General features: G+C 40.3%; 1 protein-coding gene across 3 annotated transcripts in view; it reads left to right on the forward strand.

Moving 5' to 3' along the window:
• HNRNPLL (heterogeneous nuclear ribonucleoprotein L like) overlaps positions 1–18,985 on the forward strand; it is a 42,221-nt gene extending 23,236 nt beyond the window's left edge. For 2 of the 3 annotated variants that reach the window (XM_004582739.3, XM_058668055.1), the window contains exons 7-13: positions 152–223; positions 4,466–4,683; positions 10,366–10,487; positions 11,850–12,051; positions 13,052–13,109; positions 13,434–13,532; positions 17,369–18,985. In XM_004582739.3, coding sequence (XP_004582796.1) covers positions 152–223; positions 4,466–4,683; positions 10,366–10,487; positions 11,850–12,051; positions 13,052–13,109; positions 13,434–13,532; positions 17,369–17,424 — 827 coding nt within the window. In that variant the 3' untranslated portion in view covers positions 17,425–18,985. The remainder of the gene's footprint in view (positions 1–151; positions 224–4,465; positions 4,684–10,365; positions 10,488–11,849; positions 12,052–13,051; positions 13,110–13,433; positions 13,533–17,368) is intronic. The other variant, XM_058668056.1, reaches the window with a different exon arrangement.
• Positions 18,986–24,022: the final 5,037 nt, after the last annotated feature.

Below are 24,022 nucleotides of genomic sequence, written 5' to 3' on the forward strand. Positions count from 1 at the left end.
TTGTATTTAAATTGGATATGAATGGATGTCTAAAGTTAACAGGAATCGTACTTCTTTTATGAATTGTATTTGAATGGGTGTTTCCCATGAGAGAACTCTACTAAGTACTTGAGTCAAAATTGTTAAAATCATGTTTCTACTTTTGTGTCAGATAGAGGAAAGGGTCGCCAGAGACAAGCCATTTTGGGAGAACACCCTTCTTCGTTTAGACATGATGGCTATGGTAAGTTTGTCAAGGCAGAAGGAAAGTAGAATAGACAAATTACTTGAAGTTGCAATTCTGATGATGAATGGCACATTTCTTGTGTCTGTATTTTTCTGCTTACCTGACTTGGTTTACATGGGATCAGTTTTTTATAATGTACCCCTTGGGAGTTCTGCACTATCCCTTGATTTCTTAGGGTATTGATATATCAAGATTTATCATTTGAGATAAATTGAATCTTGGTTGGGGATTGAAAATTTTTTTCCCGTTATATTTTGTTTTGGTTTGGTTTTGATTTGTAATGGGCCCTGGTTTTGAAGAGAATCGTATACATGTTTTTGTTAGGTAAATGTGTATTATTTCCAGTAATTAGAAGCAAAGAGGAATTTTCAGTAAGGAAGGCAGAAACATTGGGAAACTGCCAAAAAGGAAAATGCATCTGGTTAGATTTGTTTTTAGTGCTGGAGTTGGCATTTTGATTTTTGCTAAATTTGTTTGTATTCGAAAGACTTCTGTTTTCTGTGCTGAGAAATTCAGATTATGAGATCTAGAATAATAATCTTCCGCAGAATGAATATAGGCATCAAACTGTTTTTCTTATAGGTAGATGTTTGTGAACTGGCTGGCTATACATTGTTGTTATGTAGTTTTTTAGGTTTTTTTGGTTGTTGTGGTTGTTTGTTTTTGGTATTGATCTCTGTCTATTCTGTGGTTTAAGGTTGAAGTGTAGGATTATCAGAAGCAGTATAAAATAGAAACTGCTATAGTTTACTCTTGGGATTTATTATTGAAAGCCCCTAGTGTTGCCTGTTTTCTTAAACATTTTAAAATTTCCTGGTTTAATTTAATGATCATTCTTAGCTTTTTTAGCTTATTCCCTATTGCCTTTTCTTTTTAGATTTATTTATTTGAAATGTAGAGTTACCGAGGCAGAGAGAGTGAGAGAGATATCCATTCTCTGGCTCACTCCCCAAATGACTAAAATGTCAGATTGGACCAGGTCAAGGTGAGGAGCCAGGAGCTTCGTCTAGGTTTCCCACATGCATACAGAGGCCCAAGAACTTGGACTATCTGCTGCTTTTGCAGCTGCTTTTCCAGGGAGCTAGGTGGGAAGTGGAGCAGCTGGGATTCACACCAGTTCCTTTGTAGGATGTTGGTACTTCAGGCAGCAGCTTTTCATTCTATACCAGTGTCAGGGCCCATTTTTTTTAATTCTAGAATTTGTGTGTGTGTACATGATTATATATATTCAAGGTACTGTATTGTAGAGGAGAGGGAAATTTTACTACACTCATTTTTACTGAGTGTGAGCCTTGGTCATTTTTCTTGTAATAGAATAAATATTAACACTAACTGTAGGTAATTCTGATCCTGTATAAAGAAACATTGGAAGCCTGTTTGCTTAGCATAATGGAGAGTGACAAAAAGTTTACTAAGTTGGTAATATAGTTAAGTATGTCATGGCAATTAACTGAGGACTGAAAAGTGGTTAAATGTTTTTGCCAAAAGCGCTAGAAAAAAAATGGAAATTGTTGAAGGATAAGGAACTTATGCTAGTTTAGGTTTTTAAGTTTTCTTTCTTTTATATAAAATATATTTTACTCAAATTACACAGACATACATTTCATGCCCTATTTGAGCTTTTTATTTTATAAAAATATATTATTAAATTCCTTGACAGTTTTCTGCCCTGATTATACATGTACATGAATTTTAAATGTAAGCTTACATAAAGAAAAGTGCAAAATTCTTTGGAGTAACAATTGTAATTAGAGATCCGGAGATTCTGGAGAGTTCTGTTGAGGGGGATTGGTGTGGTGGGGTTGTGTTGAGGCATCCATCCTGAGGTGTGTCCATTAAGACATTTCACTCTGAGGTGGTGGTGGTGGTTTTGTATGGTCTGCCTAGGAAGCAGGCAGAGGGGGTGTAGGAGAAAAGGGAGAACGAGTGAATAAAAACAGATGGGTGTCTTTCTACTGCATGTCCTTCTACTTCCTGTGGTGAGAATATAATCTAGTGATGGTAAAGAAGTATCATTACTGTATAAGCAAACAGCGGTGGGGGATGCAGTGTCATAAGTATGATGGGCTTGGAAAATGTAGGAAAAATGGAAATCTTTTTCTATCACCTTTTTCCCATAATTATTTTTTCATAACTTTTTTCAAACCCTCCTCATATAAACTTTTGCAATAGGATAAGAATGACTAATAATTGAATCTTGAAGTATATGTAACTAAATTAGAGAACAGAATAACAGCTCATTAAACATGAGCTACATTGCTTGTTTTGATGAACTGTCACTTGTCAGTAACAAAATTGAAAACCATGGCCAACTTAAGGCATCATTTGAGTATGGTATGTTGCTAAGGGTATGCTCCGTGTTAAAGTTGGTGTTTTTAAGAATTACAGCTATATTGGTAATACTGAAAATTGGCGTCTTTCATAAGCTCTAATAGCCTAAATACTAAAATTTTGTAGTTTTTAGTAGCTCAGATGATGACAGATATCCCTTAGTCCTACCTAAAAATGAAGTTAGTGGTGTTACTTATACTGCTCTTCTTGAGATATGAGGAAAGAACCTGGGCTTTTGAATTGCTATTTTGCACATCTAAAGGAAATTTGTTTGTGCCTCAGACTTGGCCTCTGCATTCAGTAGTGCAGGAGCACCTAAGGTTTGAAGGGATTATGTTTTCTAAGCCACACGTCCCTGTCTCAGTGCTGCTCCTGAGTTCTGCCTCTCTTACTGCTGTGAATATGCTTTATGCCCACTTTTAGTATCACACTTTATACACAAGCTCTTATTTTTTTTAGACTAACTTATTTTTATTGGAAAGGCAGATTTATAGAGAGAAAGATAAGCAGAGAGAAAGATCTTCATCTGCTGGCTCACTCCCCAAGTAGCTGCAATGGCTGGAGCTGAACTGATCTGAAGCTAGGAATCAGGAGCTTGTTTTGGGTCTCCCATGTGGCTGCAGGGTCCCAAGGCTTTGGGCCATCCTCCATAGCTTTCCTAGGCCACAAGCAGGGAGCTGGAAGGAAAGTGGAACGGCTGAAACTGGTGCCCATATGGAATCCCAACACTTGCAAGGCGAGGATTTAGTCACTGAGCCATTGCACCAGGCCCACATGCTCTGATTCACATTGCGTACTCCAGGTTTATTTTTCACATCACTTATAATCTGTTGTGGATGGGAAAACTAGATAAAGTTTTTTGAAATGGCTTACAAGTTAGCAAGTTGATTCTTAGTGAGGGTGTCCTTTTTCTTTTTTTTTTTTTTTTTAAGATTGATTTAATTTACTTGAAAGTCAGAGTTAGAGAAGTAGAGACAGAGAGATCTTCCATCTGCTGGTTCACTCCCCAGATGCCTTCAATGGCCACAGCTGGGCTGTTCTGAAGATGGGAGCTAGAAGCTCCTTCCAGGTTTTCCATGTTTTACTGCAGAGGCCCAGAGACTTGCCCTATCCTCTGCTGTCTTCACAGGCCATAAGCAGAGAGCTGGAATGGGAAGTCAAGCAGCCCAGACATGAACTGGTGCTCATGTCAGATGCCAGCAGGCAGAGGATTAACCTGTTATGCCATTGTGCTGGCTCCAGTGAGGATTTTCAGTATAAGAGATGTGTAGCTCTGTGTGTGTGTGTGTGTGTGTGTGTGTGTGTGTGTGTGTGTGTATGAGAGAGGCGGAGAGAGAGAAAGAAAGAGAGGGAGAGAGAGAGAGCGAATGGTGTTAGGAGCATTCTTTCCTTCTGGATTGTTGATGATGTTTTAGCGAGTGTGAATTGCAGAATAGTAAGATATGTGTGTGTAGATAAAATTAGTAGAATTGAAGGAAGAAATAGCAACCTGAAAGTGCAGGAGTTCTTGCTACAGCTATGCAGAGATGACTTCCTAGATTTCCTTTTAGAGGAGTATACTACTCGTCTAAAAGATATTCACAGCAGGGTTTTTTTCTCTTTTCTAAAAAGTTGAGGTCTATATACGGCGATTACCTTGAATTCCCTGCATAGCCTAATCTAATTTTTTTGGTTAATATAGTCTTTTAAAATATGAATTTACAACCTGGTTTATGCAAGTACTGGTCAATTACGTTTTCTTTTTATTATTTTTCATACAAATAAATTTATATTCATGCACTTTGAGGGTTTTTTTTAAAAGTATGTCAAACTTGCCAATATTGGTTAATTTCTGTGTAGTGAACTATGTCTACTGAAGGATTTACAGAAGGCACTGTATTTATTAGTTTGTTTTGATCATTTTTGTAGGGTCCCATGGTCCATTATTGCCTTTACCAAGTCGTTACAGAATGGGCTCTCGAGACACACCTGAGCTTGTTGCCTATCCGTTACCGCAGGCTTCTTCCTCTTACATGCATGGAGGAAATCCCTCTGGTTCAGTTGTAATGGTTAGTGGTTTACATCAACTGAAAATGAATTGTTCAAGAGTCTTCAACCTTTTCTGCCTATATGGAAATATTGAAAAGGTAAGTTTCATTTTATACTCATTCCTTCTGTTGGGGTATCGAGTAGTGGTTTTGAACAGATTGCAGATATTTGTCTTTTTATATCACGGACATCCAAGTTTTCAGTAGTGACCACTTAAGTTTAAAAACCATCAGATATGCAAGCTCCAGAAATTATTTATTAGTCATTGGTACTAAAAATACTTTTTATATAAAGAAATCCAAAATAGTAATTTAGTATGTAGCTCACTGTGTAGAATATTATGAACATAAAATCTAATCTTAAGCGTTTTTTAAAAAAATTTGAACTCTTAATTTCCTTTTTTTTTTAAGAGTTATTTTTTTCATTGGAAAGTCAGATATACAAAGAGAAGGAGAGACAGAGAGGAAGATCTTCCATCTGCTGGTTCACTCCCCAAGTGACCTCAACGGGCGGAGCTGAGCCAGTCCAAAGCCAGGAGCCAGGAGCCTCGAGCCTCCTTCGGGTCTCCACGCAGGTGCAGGGTCCCAAGGATCTGGGCCGTCTCGATTGCTTTCCCAGGCCACAGGCAGGGAGCTGGAATGGAAGCAGGGCCGCTGGGACCAGAACCTGTGCCCATATGGAATCCTGGCGTGTGCAAGGTGAGGACTTTAGCTGCTAGGCTACTGTGCTGGGCCCTGAACTCATGATCAGTAGTGTTACCAGATGGTCCTTGACTGATGGTGATTCAATTTATGATTTGTTTCTTTATTTTTAACATGTTTCTAGTAGTATTTTAATTTATTTTAAAGATGTATGTATTTATTTGAAAGGCAAGGTGAAAGAGATCTTTCATTTACTGGTTCACTTCCCAGTAACCACAATAGCTTAGGTTGACGCATGCCAGAAGACCCAAGTCTCGCATGTGAATGGTAGGAGCCCTTGACCCAACCAATTCTGTTTTCCCAGCTGTATTAGCAAGGGAATTGGGTTGGAAGTGGGGCAGCAGGGACTTGATCCTGCATTCATTAGGAGATAGTGATGCAGGTGGCAACTTGGCCTGGCTTAATGCTCAGCCCTATTTTTCTTAAAGTTATTTGGGAGAGAATCAGAGCTCCAGATTGCAGATTTTCTCCCCAAATGTGCTTACAGTGACTTGGACTGGGTCAAGCCAAAGCCAGGGACTCGATACAGAATTTCCTGGGTGGCAGGACCCAGATCCTTGATATCACCTGCTGTGTTTAAGCCTACATTGGCAGAAAACTGGAATTGGTAACTGGAGCACGGAATTAAACTCAGGCCCTCTGATGTGGGAGATGGGACCCTTAACTGGAATCTAAACACCCACTCCTCTTTTTAAACTCAAAAAGTAGTAAAACATTTAAAATCTATGTATTTTGGGGCCTGGTGCAGTGGCCTACTGGCTGAAGTCCTCTCCTTGAATGCGCCAGGATCCCATATGGGCACCGGTTCTAATCCTGGCAGCTCCACTTCCCATCCAGCTCCCTGCTTGTGGCCTGGGAAAGCAGTCGAGGATGGCCCAAAGCCTTGGGACCCTGCACCTGTGCAGGAGACCTGAAGGAGGTTACCGGCTCCTGGCTTGGGATCGGCACAGCACTGGCTGTTGCGCTCCTGGCTTGGGGAGTAAACCATCGGATGGAAGATCTTCCTCTCTGTCTTTCCTCCTCTCTGTATATCTGACTTTGCGATAAAAATAAATAAATCTATTAAAAGAATTATGTAGTTTGAAAGTCTATAAAAATTTTAACTTTATTTTCATCAGATAACTCTGGCTTCCCCAAAACGTGTGACTTTTGTTCATTGGTATTTCATATATACTTAGAATAGTGCCTGACACAAAGCTGGTGCTAAACAATCATGAACAATTTAACAAGGCAAATGAATGGTAATCTTAAATTACTAACTGTTTGATACACTAGCTAGTTAGTAATGTTATCTTTTCTTTTTTAAGTGATTTTTAGTGTTCTTTTCGCAAGGATAAGAAAGTACTAATTTGAGTCACAAGGTGTGGGAAGCTGGTGTGGCATGAGGAGTTGATAATCTTAGTTTGTGAATTCTTAAATCATCTTGATCTGAAGGAACAACTCTTTCAAATTCTGAAACAAGATCTTCTTCAATTATTTAGTCATATACCATCCCCATCTCCACCCTGCCCCTCCCCACAAAAGACAGAAAGCAGGCAAGCAGACAGGCAAGCTCCACGTTTGGTCTGGGGGATAAGATGATTTCTGTTTACAAAACTGGCCATGAATATGTGGATGGCTTCCTCTATAATGGGAAAGGTGGGATTTAGCAGCATTGGGAAAAGTAACTTTTCACACAGCCGTTGGTGTTAAACGCTGGTCTAAGAGTAGCAGCTCTGTGTCTGATGACTGTGTGGGCCTTAGTGAATGTTTGAACTTTCATGATAGTTTTACTTTTCTATTCGCTTTTCACATGTAGACCATCAAACTCAGGTAGTTTAGTCAACTTCTTTAGTGGATGTTGGTTTTTCGTTTTATTAGCTAATTATCTCAAATGATAAAACCAATAACTTTTTCTAGTAAACTTTTATTTCCTGTATACTCTAATTCTGGTCTCTTTCATAACCAAAGTTTTTAAACATTTATGCTTATTTTTAAAGATTTATTTACTTATGTAAAAGGCAGAGCCACAAATAGTGAGAGACAGAGGTCTTCTATCTATTGGTTGACTCTTCAGATAAATACAATAATTAGGTTTGGGCCAGGCGGAAGCTAGGAGCCTAGAACACCATCTGTGCCTCACATATGGGTGGCAGGGGCCCAAGTACTTGAACCACCTTCTACTGCTTTCCCAGGCATATTATCAGTGAGCTAGATTAAAAGTGGAGTAGCCAAGATTCAAACTGCTCAGATGGGATGACAGCATCGCAGGAGGAGGCTTAATCTGAACTTAACTTTTAGAAAGGCAGACAGAGAAAACACAGGAGGCTCTTCCATCAGCTTGTTCACTCCCCAGAAGCCTATGGCAGCCCGGGCAGGGCAAAGCCAGGAGTCAGGGATTCAAGTGAGTGAAAGGCACCAAGTACCTATCCATCACTGTCTCCCAGAGTGTGCATTAATAGGAAGCTGGAATTAAAAAGAGAGCTAGGACTGAATTCAGGCATTCTGATACAGAACATGGGACATGGGCGTCTCAGGCAGCATGCTAACTTCTGCCAAACACAAGCACCAGAAGTCTTGAAGCTATGATATGTAAACTCATACCATCATAATCATCTTTAAAAATGTATGTATACATTTTGTCTAACTTTTTGGAGGAGAATTACTAGTATAAGAACAAATATTTAACACATATGTAGTCAGTGTTAGATATGTAGAATGATACTGGATTAAACAGAGAAGAATATGGTTCACAAGAAGACAGTTGATTTCAAATAAGGCAGAAAAATCCTGCTTTGGCTGGGTTTTGTTTGAGTACAGATGTAGTGTAAAGCAGCTAGAATAGCCCATTAAAATGAATATTTGAGGGATTGGTGCCTTGGTGTGGTAGATTAAGCCTCAGTCTGCAGTGTTGGCATCTCATATGGGTGCCAGTTCAAGTCCTGGTTGCCTCACTTCTGATCCAGCTCCTTGCTAATCTGCCTGGGAGGGCAGTGGAGGATGGTTCAGGTCCTTGAGCCCTGGTACCCGCATGGGAATAAGATCCAGGCTCCTGGCTTTGGCATAGCATAGCTCTGGCTGTTGAGAACATTTGGGGAGTGAACCAGTGAATGGCAGATCTCGCTCTCCTTCACTCCTTCCCTGTAAATCTGCTTTTCAAATAAAAATAAATGATAAATCTTTTTAAAAGCTAGTATTTGAGAAGAGGCATTTGGCGTAGCTGTTAAAACACCGGTTATATGATTCTCCAAGTCTTCTGCTGGAGTACCTGGGTTCAGTTCCTGGCTGCAGCTTCCACTACCACTTCCTGCAGTGCAGACCCTAGAGGGTGGCATGGGTTTACCCGAGTCGGTGGGTCCCTGCCTGCGTTTGTGGAAAACCTGGATTGATCTCCCAGTTCCTGCCTTGGGCCTGGTGTAGTCCTGAGGGCATGTAGGTGGGGGATGGGGGATGGGAGTTTCTCCGCCTAATTTTCTGTTTGTGTGTCTGTCTTTGTGTCCTGTATCTGTCTCCCTCTCCTCTCTTCTCAAATAAATTGAGAACAGAAATGAAATTGTTAGTCAAAGTGATAGAAGTGAATCTGTGTTGACCATGCTGTATGAAGCAATTCTCAGTATGAGGTTGACCAATAAGAAGGAGTGTGTTCATGGGGCCATGGATAGTGGGTTTTCATCCTTAGGGACTTTCCTGGGGTAGGCACTGTGCTCAATGACTTATACTTATGAATGACTTACGTCTGCTTGAATTCTTATGAGAGGGTGAGTGTGGCCTCTGCTGAAGAGCTCATAGGGAGTTGCTTTTTTTTTTTTTTTTTTTTTTGAGATTTAGTTTTGTTTGAAAGGCAGTTATAGAGAGAAAGAAAGAGAGAGATTTTTCATCCACTGGTTCAATGCTCAAATGGCCACAATGGCTGGAGCTGAGCACCAGGAACTTCTTCAAGCCTCCCATGTAGGTGTAGGAATCCAAGGTTTTGGGCCATTCTCCATTGCTTTCCCAGATCATAAGCAGAAAACTGGATTGGAAGTGGAGCAGCTGGAACAAGAACTGGTGCCCTTATGGTGCTGGCACTGCAAGCAGAGGATTGGGGTGCTGCACCACAAACCAACCCCCTCTTGAGTTGCTTTTTTTCCCCCGAAGATTTATTGATTTTTATTGGAAAGGAAGATTCACAGAGAAGGAGAGACAGAGAAAGATCTTCCATCCACTGGTTCACTCCCCAAGTAACCCCAATGACCAGAGATGAGTTGATCCAAAGCTAAGAGCCAGGAGCCTATTCTGTGTCTCCGGCTCAGGTGCAGGGTCCCAAAGCTTTGGGCCATCCTCCACTGCTTTCCCAGGCTACAGGGAGGGAGCTGGATGGGAAGTGGAGCAGCTGGGACACGAACCAGTGCCCATTATGGGATATCAGTACATGTAAAGTGAGGATTTAGCCACTAAGCCATTTCACCAAGTCCAAGTTGCTTATTTTTCAAACTGCTCCTTTGTTACACAGTTGCTTTCTACTGGTCATGCTATTTAAGACCACTTTGAATTTCTTTTAAAAAAAATATTATATGGAGAGAGAGGCAGAAAGAGTTCGCATCCACTGGTCTGCTGTTCAAACACCCAGAGCTGTGACTGGACAGAGCTGGAGCCACGTCTTCAACATAACAGCATGAATCCAATCTCTTGAGCCGTTGCTGCTGCCTCCTGGGATCTACGTTAACAGGAAGTCAGGAATTAGAGCTGAAGAGCTGGGAATCCAACCCAACCGTTCCAGGGTCAAGAAGATACATCAGTTAAGCTCAACATAAAATCCCCACTACACACATTGTGCTTACAAAACGTATTGAAAAGTCAGTAACATTTGCCGAATATTTTGAATTGATGAATCATGCCAGGTGTTGTCATTGAGAAGTTAACTAAATGTCCCCAATTATGCAGCCAGTAGCAACGGCAGGATAAGCCCGTGTTTCCCTTGGGTATACACAATAGGGTGATAGTCTTCCTGTTTATATTTTTTGTATTTTGGCAGAATGAATCATAATGTCTTTTAAAAATTCTGTTATTTTGAAAGGTAATTGAATGCTCATCTTTTTGGGACTTTGTGTTTGTTTATAGGTAAAATTTATGAAGACCATTCCTGGTACAGCACTGGTAGAAATGGGTGATGAATATGCTGTGGAAAGAGCCGTCACTCATCTTAATAATGTGAAATTATTTGGAAAGAGGCTTAATGTTTGGTAATTATTTATCTGAAACGTTTTAGATTTTTTTTTTTTTTTTTTGGTTTGTTTGAAAGGCAGATTTTATAGAGGGGAGGTCTTCATCCACTGCTTCACTCCCCAAATGGGCTCAACAGCTAAGGCTGATCTGAAGTGTGGGGAACCAGGAGCCTTTTCAGGGTCTCCAATGTGGGTGCAGGGTCCCGAGGACTTGGGCCATCCTCCACTCTTTCCCAGGCTATAAGCAGAGAGCTGAATTGGAAGTGGAGAAGCTGAGACACAAACTAGTTCCCATATGTGATGCTGGCGCCAGAGGGTAGAAGATGAGCATTCTGTGCAGTTCTAGCGCTGGCTTCTGATATTTTGAAATATAACATCTTTGTCCCTTTTGTTACAGATACTAATTTTAACTTTAAGGACCCATCTAAAACTACTAGCTACTAAAATATTGTGATTTTTAGACAATTGTGATTTATAGGGTTATATAAATCACATTTTGCTTACCTATGCCTAGCTTTTTTTTTAATTTATTCATTAATTACATTGTATTACTTGACACAGTTTCATAGGTACTGGGATTCTCCCCACCCCTCCCCACGCCCTCCCCCCATGGTGGATTCCTCCACCTTGTTGCATAACCACAGTTCAAGTTTAGTTGAGATTCCCTCTTTGCAAGCATATACTAAACATAGAGTCCAGCATCTTATAGTCCAGTCAAGTTCCTTGGCTTCTTAGGGAGACCCTGTCTGGTCTGAGGGCAGAACCAGCAGAGTATCATCCCGATCAATTAAAAGCTCCAACCTACCATCAGCAACAATTAACTTCGTTCTATGCCTAGTTTTAATTTAGTAATCATAAAACATCATGGCAAAATGGGCATGTTTTTATGTTTTCCAATATGCGAATATATTAAATGGATTTTTCTTCTAACTGATCCTTAACTCTGAATGGTTGCAACTTCAACTAAATATTGTTGGATTACTGTATCTGCAGATTCTACATCTTTGGATTCATCTTTTGGTTCAAAAATACATGGGAAAAATATTGTATTTTGACTGAACATGTACGGACCTTTTTCACTTAAACAATACAGTGTAACAACTACTTACATAGCATTTGCCCTGTATTAGATAGTGTGAGTAATCTAGAGATGGGAGGATATGTATTGTTTATATGCAATTTTGTGCCATTTCACATAAGTGAATAGCATCCTCAGATTTTTGGAGCTGTGGTCCTGCCCAGTTTACCATCCTATACTTGAATAGTTAGGCATGCCTTCTTTTAAGTTTCATGCAAGAAAAAATGTTAGCACTTTGAGATTAACTATCCTGCTGCATTTTGTCTAATGTATGTTGTTTGTTTCTTCTTTCCAATCTTCAGTGTGTCTAAACAACATTCAGTTGTTCCAAGTCAAATATTTGAGCTGGAGGATGGTACAAGTAGCTACAAAGATTTTGCAATGAGCAAAAATAATCGCTTTACGAGTGCTGGCCAAGCATCTAAGAATATAATTCAGCCACCCTCATGTGTGTTGCATTATTATAATGTTCCATTGTGTGTCACAGAAGAGACCTTCACAAAGGTAGGTACTCAAATACAAATTTTGTTGTTGGTTTGCGCTTAATCCTTTTAAGAGTTAGAATTAGAATGAGCTATTCCTACTACTACATTGAATGAGTTATTTTACTTGTGGGAAGGTATTTTGGCCTGGTCTTTAATAAAATTATTTTAAGGGCCAGTGTTGTAGTGTAACAGGTAAAGCTGATGCTGATGTGATGCTGATGTCCCATATGGATGCCAGGCACACCTCTGATCTATTTCCCCGCTAATGTGCCTGGGAAAGCAGCGATAGATGGCTAAACCCATGTGGGCGATCTGGAGGACAGAGCCCAGCCTCGGCCATTGCAGCTGTTTGAGAGTGAACCACACATAAAAGATCTCTCTCTTGGTTTCTTCTCTCATAACTCTGGCAGATAGATAGATAGATAAGTAAAATTTTAAAAAAGTGATTTTACTGGGCCCAGTGTGTTGGCTTAGTGGATAAATCCTCACATTGCATGCACCAGAGTCCCATGTGGGCGCTGGTTCATGTCCCAGCTGCTCCAGTTCTCATCCTGCTCCCTGGTTGTGGCCTGGGAAAGCAGTGGAGGACGGCCCAAAGCCTTGGGACCCTGCACCTGTGTGGGAGACCTGGAAGAGGCTCCAGGCCACTTGGGGAGTGAACCAGCGGATGGAAGATTTTTCTCTCTGTCTCTCTTTCTGCAAATCACCTTTCCAATAAAAGCAAATAAAGAAGTTATTTTACCCTGACCTTCAGTCTTAAGTCAGAGTGTTGTTGCCTTTTTTCTAACTGTAATATGCTTCAGAAAAGAGTTGTTGCTTTGGGACTCTGTTCCCTATTTGCAGTTATTTACATAGCTTATAGAATTTCACTGTTTTGTTGTTTTTTTTGTCATACAGCTTGATAATAATCTGAAGGCATACTTTATAAGAGCATAAGTATGGTGGTAAAACTTGCTTTGTACAGGAAAGGGGTATTATTTTGGTTATATATTTAATGAAGTTTTACTTTTTCTTGACAGTTGTGTAATGACCATGAAGTTCTTACATTTATCAAATATAAAGTATTTGATGCAAAACGTAAGTGAACATCATTTCTTCCTCGCTTTGAAACTTTCTGATTATATTGATTATTTATTTTTTATTTTTTATTAAATTTATTCATTAATTACATTGTGTTGTAATTTCATAGATACTGGGATTCTCCCCCCACTTCCCCACACCCTCCCCCCATGGTGGGTTCCTCCACCTGGTTGCGTAACCATAGTTCAAGTTCAGTTGAGATTCCCTCTTAGCAAGCATATGCCAAGCATAGAGTCCAGCATCTTATAGTCCAGTCAAGTGATTATATTGATTATAAGCTTGTAGTATCTCTGTATGAATTTTTCTTTTTTTTTTTTTTAGCTTCTGCCAAGACACTTTCTGGACTATTAGAATGGGAATGCAAAACCGATGCAGTAGAAGCTCTTACAGCACTTAACCACTACCAGATCAGAGTCCCAAGTAAGAAAAGTACTCTATTTGTGTCAATAATTCAGTGGGGAGTATCTCAAGAAATATTGATAATAATTTAAAAATAATCCTGATTAGTGTTTTCTCTTTAAATGCTGAGCAGGACAAAGAAAAAGGCATATAACCTTCAACCCACAGAATCTGCATAAATTACCTGTTGCTGTGTAACAAGTCAGTGTAAAATTAAGCCACCTAAAACAGTAAAATTTGTTTGATATGATGATTAAGAAAACAAAAAAATATACTTTGAAGGATTCTTGGGTAGAATAGTATTTCTGGGATTGGTTTTAAAATATTAACAGCACCTTCTCCTGCACCCAAATGTACTTGGAGGGTAGGCAGAGGGATGGTGATGTCGTATGTTGATAGTTACTGAAGCTGGGTTCTTTATTAAACTAAGGCATATTTTTGTGTGTGAAATTTCCTTCACAAATTAAAAAAAATGTATTTCTGCATTTTATATTTAGTCATAAAAGCAAATTTTAAATGGTGGGCCAGGGTTTATTTATTTTTAAAGATTATTTATTTAGTTGAAAGAGTTAAGTATAAAAAGCTAATCAGGCAAAGGTTTTCCATCCACTAACTGCAAATGGCTACCCCTGCAGCGGCGGGGCTGAGCCAGACTGAAGTCAAGCGTTTCCTCAGAGTCTCCCAGCTAGGTGCAGAAGCCCAGACACTTGAGCCGTCTTGCACTGGTTTTCCCAGATTAATTAGAAGGGGTTGGATTGGAAATGGAGCAGCTGAGACTTGAACCAGCGCCCATGTGGAATGCTGATGCTGCAAGCAGCAGCTTAACCCATTGTACCACAATGCCCACCCCTAGACTTTATTATTTTTTTTTAAGGTTTTATTTTACTTATTTGAAAGGTTTAGTTATACAGATAGAGAGATCTTTCATCTGACGGTTTACTGTCCTAAATGGCTATAATGGCTGGAGGTGGGCCAGTTTTGAAGCCAGGAGCCAGAGGCTTTCTCTGAGTCCCACACATAAGCACAGGTGTCCAGGCACTTGGGCCATATTCTGCTGTTTTCCCAGGTTATCAGCAGGAAACTTGATCAGAAATGAAGCAGCTAGACCTGGGGCAATGCTCAGTGGCTAAATCCTCACCTTGCACCTGCTGGGATCCCATATGGATGCCAGTTGGGGCCTGACTGCTCCACTTCCCATCCAGCTCTCTGCTTGTGGCCTGAGAAAGCAGTACAGGATGGACCAGTCTTGGGACCTTGCAGTTGTGTGAGAGATCTGGAAGAAGTTGCTGGCTTCAGATTGGCTCAGGTCGGGCCATTGTGACCATTGGGGAGTAAACCAGAGGATAGAAGATCTTTCTGTTTCTCTTTCTCTCTGTAAATCTGATCTTCCTTTCCAATAAAAGTAAATATTAAAAAAAAAAAAGGGGGGGCCTGTGCAATGGCCTAGTGGTTAAATCCCTTGTATGCACCAGAATCCCATATAGGCACTGGTTCATGTCCCAGCTGCCCCACTTCCCATCTAGCTTCCTGCTTTTGCCCTAGGAAGGCAGTGGAGGATGGCCTAAAGCCTTGGGACCTTGATTTTGTGTGAGAGATCTGGAAGAAGTTCCTGGTTTCAGATTGACTCAGTTCTGGCCATTGTGGCCACTTGGAGAGTGAATATCTTTGTGTCTCCCCTCTGTAAATCTTCCTTTCCCATAAAAATAAATAAATATTTAATTTAAAAAAGTCACACAAAGTGGCACTTAACATGGGATGCCAGCACTGTACTTATTCACTACGCCACAGTGCAAGCCCCCAGGCATTATTTTTGGTAGAATTTTTAAAAGATTCTAGATTTTAAAGTATGTGAAGTTGTATTCAAGGTACTATGTTGATTATAAACTCCTTGGAGACAGAGACAATTCCCTTTTTATCTTCTGCAGATACTTGGTAATGTATGTGTTTTGTCCTCTTTGAATTTTTCTTTTGTTCCCTTAAGGAGCTATAGCTTTTTTTTTTTCTAATTCAAAGATAAGTTTAATTTTATGTGAAAGAAAGATCTTCTGTGTTCTGATTCATTGCAACAGCTTGAGATGGGTCAGCCTGAGGCAGGTCAGTCTGGGTAACTCAGTCCATGTCTCCCGCAGGGGTGGTAGGGGACCACTTCTGGAGCCATCACCTGCTGTGTCCCAGAGAGTATGTTAGGAGCAAGTTGGAATCAGAAGTGCAGCTAGCATTTGACTCCAGATCTTCTGTTAATTTGATGCAGACATTCCAGGCAGCAAATGATGTCCTTTGCCAGATACTCACCTGAGCCATAGCCTTTTAATACTAAAATTTTGGTACATTAAGATATCAATGTTTATTTTATAAGCAATTGCAGAGTAGTTATTTCTGCTTGATCTAAAAAAAAAGCAGAAACATTTGTGGATTATAGGAAACCTGCCATCCAGTTGTTAGTAATGGCAGCACATAGTGCTCTGTTGATGGTCAGAAATTTAACACCAGATCTCCACAACACTATGGGGATCATGTACATCCTGGTTTTGTCCCTTTTATTGATTTTGCTTCTGGGGAGAGTAAGTATTGGCAGTATTTTCTGCACAGTGAGCCTTGCTGCTGGACATAAACTTAATCCTAGTGTAGTTGATCTGTAATGATTAATTCACCAAAAATGCTATTTACCAGGTAGGACTATCTAAAACAGTAGGAATGGAGCAGTGGACACAAAAGGGCCTACCCTATGGAGCTTACCTTCTAGTAGACATGGACAGAAGTCATGCTCTCTACAGCTGGCCTTCCGTGCAGCACTGAGGATGTCTCTTAGGAGTGAACCAGAGGCCTGTGTGACCCTGTTCTACGTTGGAGTGCTGCTTCCTCAGCTTCCTGCTAATGGGCGCCGTGAAGGGCAGCAGATGATGGCTTGAGTAGTTGGGCTTCTGACATCCACATGGGAGACCCTGAGTTATAGACCCTGGGCTTCAGCCCAGCTGTTGTAGGCCTTTGGGGTATAAGCTAGCAGGTGGCAGATTACCTACTGTCTGCCTTCCTAATATAATGAATGAAAAATAAGTAAAATTTTACATCTGAATTGTGGTTTTTAATTTTTTAAAAAGGGTTTTTATTTATTTTTATTGGAAATGCAGAACTACAGAGGAAGGAGAGAACTTCTATCGGTTGGTTTACTCGCTAAATGGCTGCAGTGGCCAGAGCTGAGCTGATCAGAAGCCAGAAACCAGGAGCCTCCTCCAGGTCTCCCACATGGGTGCAGGGTTCCAAGGACTTGAGCCATCCTCTGCTGCTTTCCCAGGCTGGATCAGAAGTGGAGCAGCCAGGACGTGAACTGTTGCCTGTATGGGATGCTGGCACCGAAGGCAGAGGCTTTGTCTTGCTATGCTGCCACATAGGTGCCCTGATCTTCAACTTAAACTTGTATGTGTGCTTCTAATACTTTCAAAAGGAGAGATAATTTATTCCTCTAATGAAGGGTGATATTGAACATTTGCCGGGGCAAGCACTGTAGTGTGCACAGCAGGTTAATCACCAACCTACAGTGCTTTCCCAGGTACTTTAGAAGTGAGTTGGATTGGAACTGGAGCAGCTGGTGCTCAGACAAGCGCCCTATGGGAAAGCAGCAGAGGATGGCCCGAGTGCTTGCACCCTTGTACCCACATAGGAGACCCAGTGAAGCTCCAGGCTTCAACCTGGCTCAGCCCTGTCTGTCCAGCTATTTGTGGAGTGAACCAGCAGATACAAGATTTTCCTTCTTGGTGCCCTCCCACCCCCTGTAACTCTTTCAGCTAAATAAAATAAATCTTATTTTTAAAAAATTTGCTGAGCTATTAACTTCCCCCCCAAATTTTTTTTTTTTTCAGATGGTTCCAATCCCTACACATTGAAGCTTTGCTTTTCTACATCATCCCATTTATAAGAAGAGCATGTTAGAATTTAGGTTCAACTTTATTACACTTTTAAAACTACATTTCATTAAAGTAATCTAAAATGGTTGATCTCATGTTGCCTTGCTTACTTTAAGATCCTGTTCTGTAATAAACATATTTTGCCTTGAGTAAATTTGTTGTAAACTTAAATATTGTTTTCATTTTAAGATATAATATAATGTAGACTACAGCCTCACTGTAGATTATGCAAATATATGATTTCTAACCTTATTACTATAATTTTTCACAGTAAAAATATATTTGCATTCTTAATGCTAAGTATCTGCAAGTATTTTTCCATTGTGTATGAAACTAATGCAGGTGAAAGTATTGCATTTTAATATTATAGAATTCCTATTATATGTTTAGATGTTTAAGTATCTTGCAGTTACTCATATTAAACCTAAGTTGTATTTATTATTTTAATCAAGTTTGAGAATAACATTGCACATGTTGAACTTTAAGTACTACAGATTTAGCTGATTTTATATTTCTGAAAGGCTAACAGACATGTGGATACACTTGTACAGTATGCACTCAGACTTATTTAAATTGGTGTATTTTTTCAAGTCATTGTCCATTTGTATTGATATGCTTCTGTTCCTAGTTCCAGTTTGAAGATTTTATAAAGTTACAACAATGAGTTAATGCGTTCATCTTCATTTGTTGCATGTGATTTAATCTCAAAAACATCTAGTATTTGACATTGAGATTTTAATAGAGGTTACAATGAATAATTTCTCTTCTATATAACAATCAGGGGTCCATGGATGGGCTTTAGAGTCTATGGACCCCCTAAAATTGTGTGTAGAATTTTGGGTATTTGCATTTTTATTTTTTACTCTTGGATCCATGAGTAATATATGTATTTTTCTATATGGTATAAGATTTAAGGATCTAATTTTGTTTTTAATCTAAGCAGATAACTATTTGTCTCAATACCAATTATTAAACATTTGTTTTCCCACTTTTTTTTTTAATATATCCCATATATAAGGAAATATGATTTAAGGAGTAAATGTAGTCTGAAAAAATTGGCACAGTTGTTATCAAGATTGCAGGTTTAAAAAAAATAATTATGACATGTATACTTTGTTTTCTTCTTTAATAAGGGAGAATATGTGTCATTTATCTAGAACAACTGAAGTTCTGCAATTGGCCATAGCAGTTTTGTGATTTTGGGACTTTTGAACAAACAGCGATTCCAAATAAATCCTTAATGCTTTTTAAAATTAGGCCAGAGTTACGAGTAATTTAAGAGTCGTTGAATAGAAAATTTAGATGGAAGCTAAACATTCATTAGCATTTATTTCCCCTTGAATTTTGTTGGCAGTGGATCAGTGTCCCTTTAGCCCTAAAAAGATCTAGAAAATTTTAAATACATTCTGGAAATATTATAGATCCTTATCATGGAACCCAATAGGTTATACCAAGGGTAATTTGTGTGTAAACTGTAAATGTATGATACCGGGCTATGTATGTTCCTCATTCATTGCCAATTTAATACCTACGTTTACCTAACTTTAAATAAACAAAGCTGTTTTTCCTCTAGACATACTTTTCTGCTTTTGTTGCAAAATGAAATGTCTTAATTGTAAAAGGTACCTTGTGATTTATGTAAAAGCTGTCTCCTCTCCTTTCCCTGCGCTGAAAATGAATACAGGTGGCCAGTTTTATAGATTTTTTGGGGGAAGAGTGGAGGGGTAAGAGTTTAGGAAATAAGGCAGTGAATATTGGCAGAACCTACATAGGTTTGTATTAAGTGGTATTGACTTCAGAATAACAAGTGAATTCTTCAGGAGCAAGCTATGAACTAAGTTGGGCCTTGCTGATAGATGCACTGATATCTAAACCATCTACTACTTTTGTCGCCAATATTTTTGATGGTTATCTTGGGCCTCACTTCTGTTAAAGGAGTCTACTCAACTCTCCTTTCTCTAGCAATGTGGCATCCACTCGTCCATTCTTTCTGCCTTTAGGAAAACACAAAAGAACAGAATTTAGAGCACTGAAGGAGAAAACAGTACTAGGTTTGAATATAGCTGTTTAATCTTGAAATCCCATCTCTGCTTCCAAATGCCAATAAATACTTGATAATAAACCTGCCAAATGGATTTAGAAATACAAGCTGCCTTTTAAAATTCCACTCTCCTGCCGGGGGTCCTACCCCATCAAAGAAAAAATATTTGCAGCTGCAGCTGACAATGAGACTGCAAGATCCTATTGATTTGATGATTGTAGTAGTCGATTTTCCAGAACAAAACTGAGAGAAGAGGTGGAAAAAATGACTCACTGGGGTCATTTATGTCACGTGTTTTCTTTCAGTGCTGTCTGCAGGGACTGATAGGTTGCTAGGTAACTGCTTTTTAGTAGCTATCAGGGACGCTTCTCTGACTACATACATTTTGAATATAGAACATTCATTCATAATGACATACCTAAAACGCCTGGAACTAGGCTCAAATGACAAAGGTCCTAGTTTTCGAAGGTTAACTGCAGTAACCTTCCTAACTTGCCACAGCCATTTGGCTCAAGAGATTTGGTCCAGCGAGAGTCCGTGTGAAGAGTAATGAGCTGTTTTATTCACAGTGCTGCTCTTGCTATTTTGTTTATGCAGTTACTTTTAAAAACAAATGTGATGCTAGATGAGACAAAAATGGAGAACTCATAGGTTCTATCCCTTATCTTGTTTTATTCAGGATTTTTTTTTAAAAAAACCTGATTTCTGATGATAATTAAAATATAAATGATGAATCCTATTTAAGCCAAAGAAGTTCTTTGGGATTTTAACTCTAGTGGATTTTTAATGCATGATGTCATTGTTTTTCCCACTGAAACCTAGCATTTCTACCACATGGACTCAAGTATTGATTGAAATCTAATATATTTTATAAATTATCTCTTGAAATTATAGTCTTAACATGCTTTGAACTTTAAAAATTGTAATGGGCCTTAATTTTAACTTACAAATGAAGACACTAGTAAGGTGGGACACTAGTAAGGTGGGAAGCATTTTGATCATTTGTGGGGATGTTGTATTGTGTTGTTTTTTTTTCCCTCCGTATTGAGAGAACACTGCAAAACATTAATGAACAGGGACCAGGAAAAATCATTCCTTGGCATGTCTTACATGATTTCCCATTAACCGATCAGATATTCATACAAAGAACCTGTTATAGTAATCTGATCCTAGAAGCTAATTATTTACACAAGATGTTTTGTATCATACTAACATACAATACACTGAATTTTCTAACAGTGCAACTACCTGATAAAGAAGATTGGTTAGAATGTGTGTAAGTCTTGTTAACTGTTTTGAAAATGTCTGTCATTGCAGTGGTTTTAGCATTACAGCACATGAGGATCAGTTGTCATTAGTAGCTATCACATTCATCTCTGATTCTTGTTGTTAGGCATTCTTAGCCATTCACTTGTCTCAACATTTTGTTATAAACTTCATTTCTCCTTTATGTTACTTGATTGTGTTTTGTCTCAGTGCTGTGTGTGGGTAGATACTGCTGGAGTTTCACTTAAGTATAATAAATGATTGGGTTTAAATATTGCTTTTAACAAGTTAATATGGGATGGTGTTGAACGGATGACTTGGGTTGATTACAGGGAGTGAGACAGACCCAGGACTTGGTGAAGAGTGGACGAAAAGATGTTTTCCCTGAGGGGTATGGTCTCATGTAAGGTTAGCCCTAAGACTGCTGTGGCTCTTTTATTAACTTGAAGACTGGCAAGATAGAAAATTGTATACAGGCTGGAACTAAAGGGAGCCTAAATGAGATTTAGCTATTTAGATCTCCTTTAGCAGCGTTTTCTATATTCTATTTTACAAAGTTGAGAGTAATATATGCCTATGTGGGCCACTGATTATGGTGGGGAAGAGTTGAGGTCCGGAGGAAGGTGGGTGGATTAAATGTTTCCGATTTTTTTTCCTGTATCTGTGGAGTGGGGGAGGAGGGGAGGAGGGTGCTCCTTGCTGCTAAACATTAGCATCCAGGATGGGGGACAGTCATATGATGTCATGAGATCCTGATACGGGGAAGAATGTTGTTCCAAGGATGTGACTAGTGATTTTGACGGTTCTAAGCCATTGTCTGTTTCATTGCTCCAAGGTTGAGAAACTTCCCAAGGTCTTTTATTTAATGAAGTCCGCTTTAGCTGCATTCACACACCTGAATATTTGCTGCCAAAGCTTGGCCAGGAGGGTTATCCAACATGTTCTGCTTTTCATCCTCTGATGTGGCACTTGACCTTTGCTGACCTAGATGATCTGGCTATCCTGTCAGCCAGCTGTGTGAATCTGGGTATACTGTTCCCCAAGAAACCTCACCTGGGTAACCCCAAACTTGACTGTGTGCCAGCTAGTGGGAGATGGGCTTAGTCCTTCACCCCTGTATCAGCCTATGTGTACACTGGTGAATGCAGTTGGCTGGTCAGTTCTGCCCCCAGCCCCATCTCACATGCAAATTGATGGGTGCTGCAGCCTAGCCCAACGTAACGCCGCAAGCCTGGCCCTTATGTGCACTGGTTTGTTTCTTGATGGCTCTATTTTTTTTTCTTTAAATTTTTATCTTTGATGATGTTTACATAGTTGATCAGGGTTGGAAGGATTGAGGGTTAGGAGAAAGTGGGTGAGATCATTGTTTCCTAATGTTCTTTTTCTTCTTCCTGTATGTGGGGGAATGGGGAAGGTAAGGGGAGAAGCCACACCCAGCCTTCCAACCATCCCAGTAACCAGCGATGGGCCACCTGATATCAGCCTAGGGTGCCTAACGTGGCACATGCTCCGAGGGTTCTGCTTAAGTGGCTTCGGTAGTTCTGAAATGCTGTCATTCTTGGTGATCCAAGGATGAGGAAATCCTTCCAATGTACGTTGGCTGACATAGTTGACCTTAGAGCTCCATTTACCCAGATATTTGCTGTCATTGTTTGGTTGGGGTAGTCATTCAAATCTCTTCTGCCCTCTTTCCTCTTTATGGTACGGTGTGTCCTCTGCAGGTCTCAGTGGGCTGTCTCATATTCTCCATGTGCCTCAGGGCATGCCATCCACTGCTCTTTCTTTTCCACTGAGGAGGCCCAGTTCTGACACATGCACTCTACGGTCAGGTCACCACACACCTGCACCTGTACCATGCCCCAGACCACCTGCAAGCCTACACACTAAGCCCCCACAAATGTGCTGCTTGGCAGCCAGTGGGCTTCACTTGGTGTCATTGGCACCTCGGGACACTAGACCTGGGTACCTCTGGACTGCCAATCCCCAGGGCTCATGGACCCAGCACCCACCACACAGGTAGGTCTAATGACCCAGGCCAGATGATCCTGCTGGACCCCCACCCCTGGGGCTCAAGGGTCTGGCACCCCCTCCTCCACATCTTTAGAAAAGGAAGAATAATACAGGCTAGGCAACTGGATCCACACGAATGCAGGGACCCAAGAACTTCGGCCATCTTTTGTTGCTTTGCTAGGCAGTTGCTAGGGAATAGGAGAAGTGGGGCAGCTGGGACTTGAACCTGCAGTCATGTGAGTTACCAGAATCACAGACATAGGATTAGCTTGTTACGCCTTGGCATAGGTTTTGCAATGTCTGAAAAAGTTCACACATCTCAGGGTCTCAAGAAATTCGCAGAAAATGAGTATTACTCAAAACTATGCAGGTGCTCAAAAATCTTCGCAGGAAAAATTATTTTTTTAAAAAAAGATCTATTTTTGTTGGAAATCAGAATTACAGAAAGGAGAGACAGATCTTCCATTCACTGGTTCAAATCACCAAGTGGCCACAATGGCCCAAACTGAGCTGATCCACAGCCAGGAGCCAGGAGCTTCTGAGTCTTCCATATGGGTGCAGGGTCCCAAGACCTTGGGCTGTCCTTGACTGATTTCCCAGGCCACTGGCAGGAAACTGGAAGTGGGGCAGCCAGGATATGAACCAGCAACCATTTGGGATCCTGGCAGATGCAAGGCGAGGACTTTAGCCACTAGAATACTGCTCTGGATCTGGAAAAAAATTTTAACTTTTAATTCCATTTTATGCAGGTTTTTTTAAGTTCATTTATTTATTTGAAAGGCAGAATTAGAAAGAAAGGGGGGGAGAGAGAGAGAGAGAGAGAGATCTTGCATCTGGTGGTTCACTCCCTAAATGGCTGCAATGCTTGGAGCTGGGTCAGTCCCAAACCAGGAGCCAGAATCGTCTCCCAGGTTTCCCATGTAGGTGCAAGGGCTGAAGCACTTGAATCATCTTCTGTTGCTTTCCCAGGCCTCTAGCAAGGAGCCGGATTGAAAGTGGGCTTGGCAGCGTGGCCTAGTGGCTAAGGTCCTCGCCTTGATCCCATATGGCCGCTGGTTCTAATCCCGGCAGCTCCACTTCCTCTCTATCTCTCTTCCTCTCAGTATATCTGACTTTGTAATTAAAATAAAATAAATTAAAAAAAAAAAAAAAAAAAAAAAGAAAGTGGAGCAGCTGGGACCTGAACTGGCACCCATATGGGGTGCTTTACCTGTATACCATGGCGCTTCTGTATTACCAAGTGTGTAAAGTGCCCTTTTACTTTTGGTTGGAAAATAGAATGGTACAACCAC

This window comes from Ochotona princeps, chromosome 8, assembly GCF_030435755.1.
Source record: "Ochotona princeps isolate mOchPri1 chromosome 8, mOchPri1.hap1, whole genome shotgun sequence".
In the NCBI taxonomy this organism is placed as follows: domain Eukaryota; kingdom Metazoa; phylum Chordata; class Mammalia; order Lagomorpha; family Ochotonidae; genus Ochotona; species Ochotona princeps.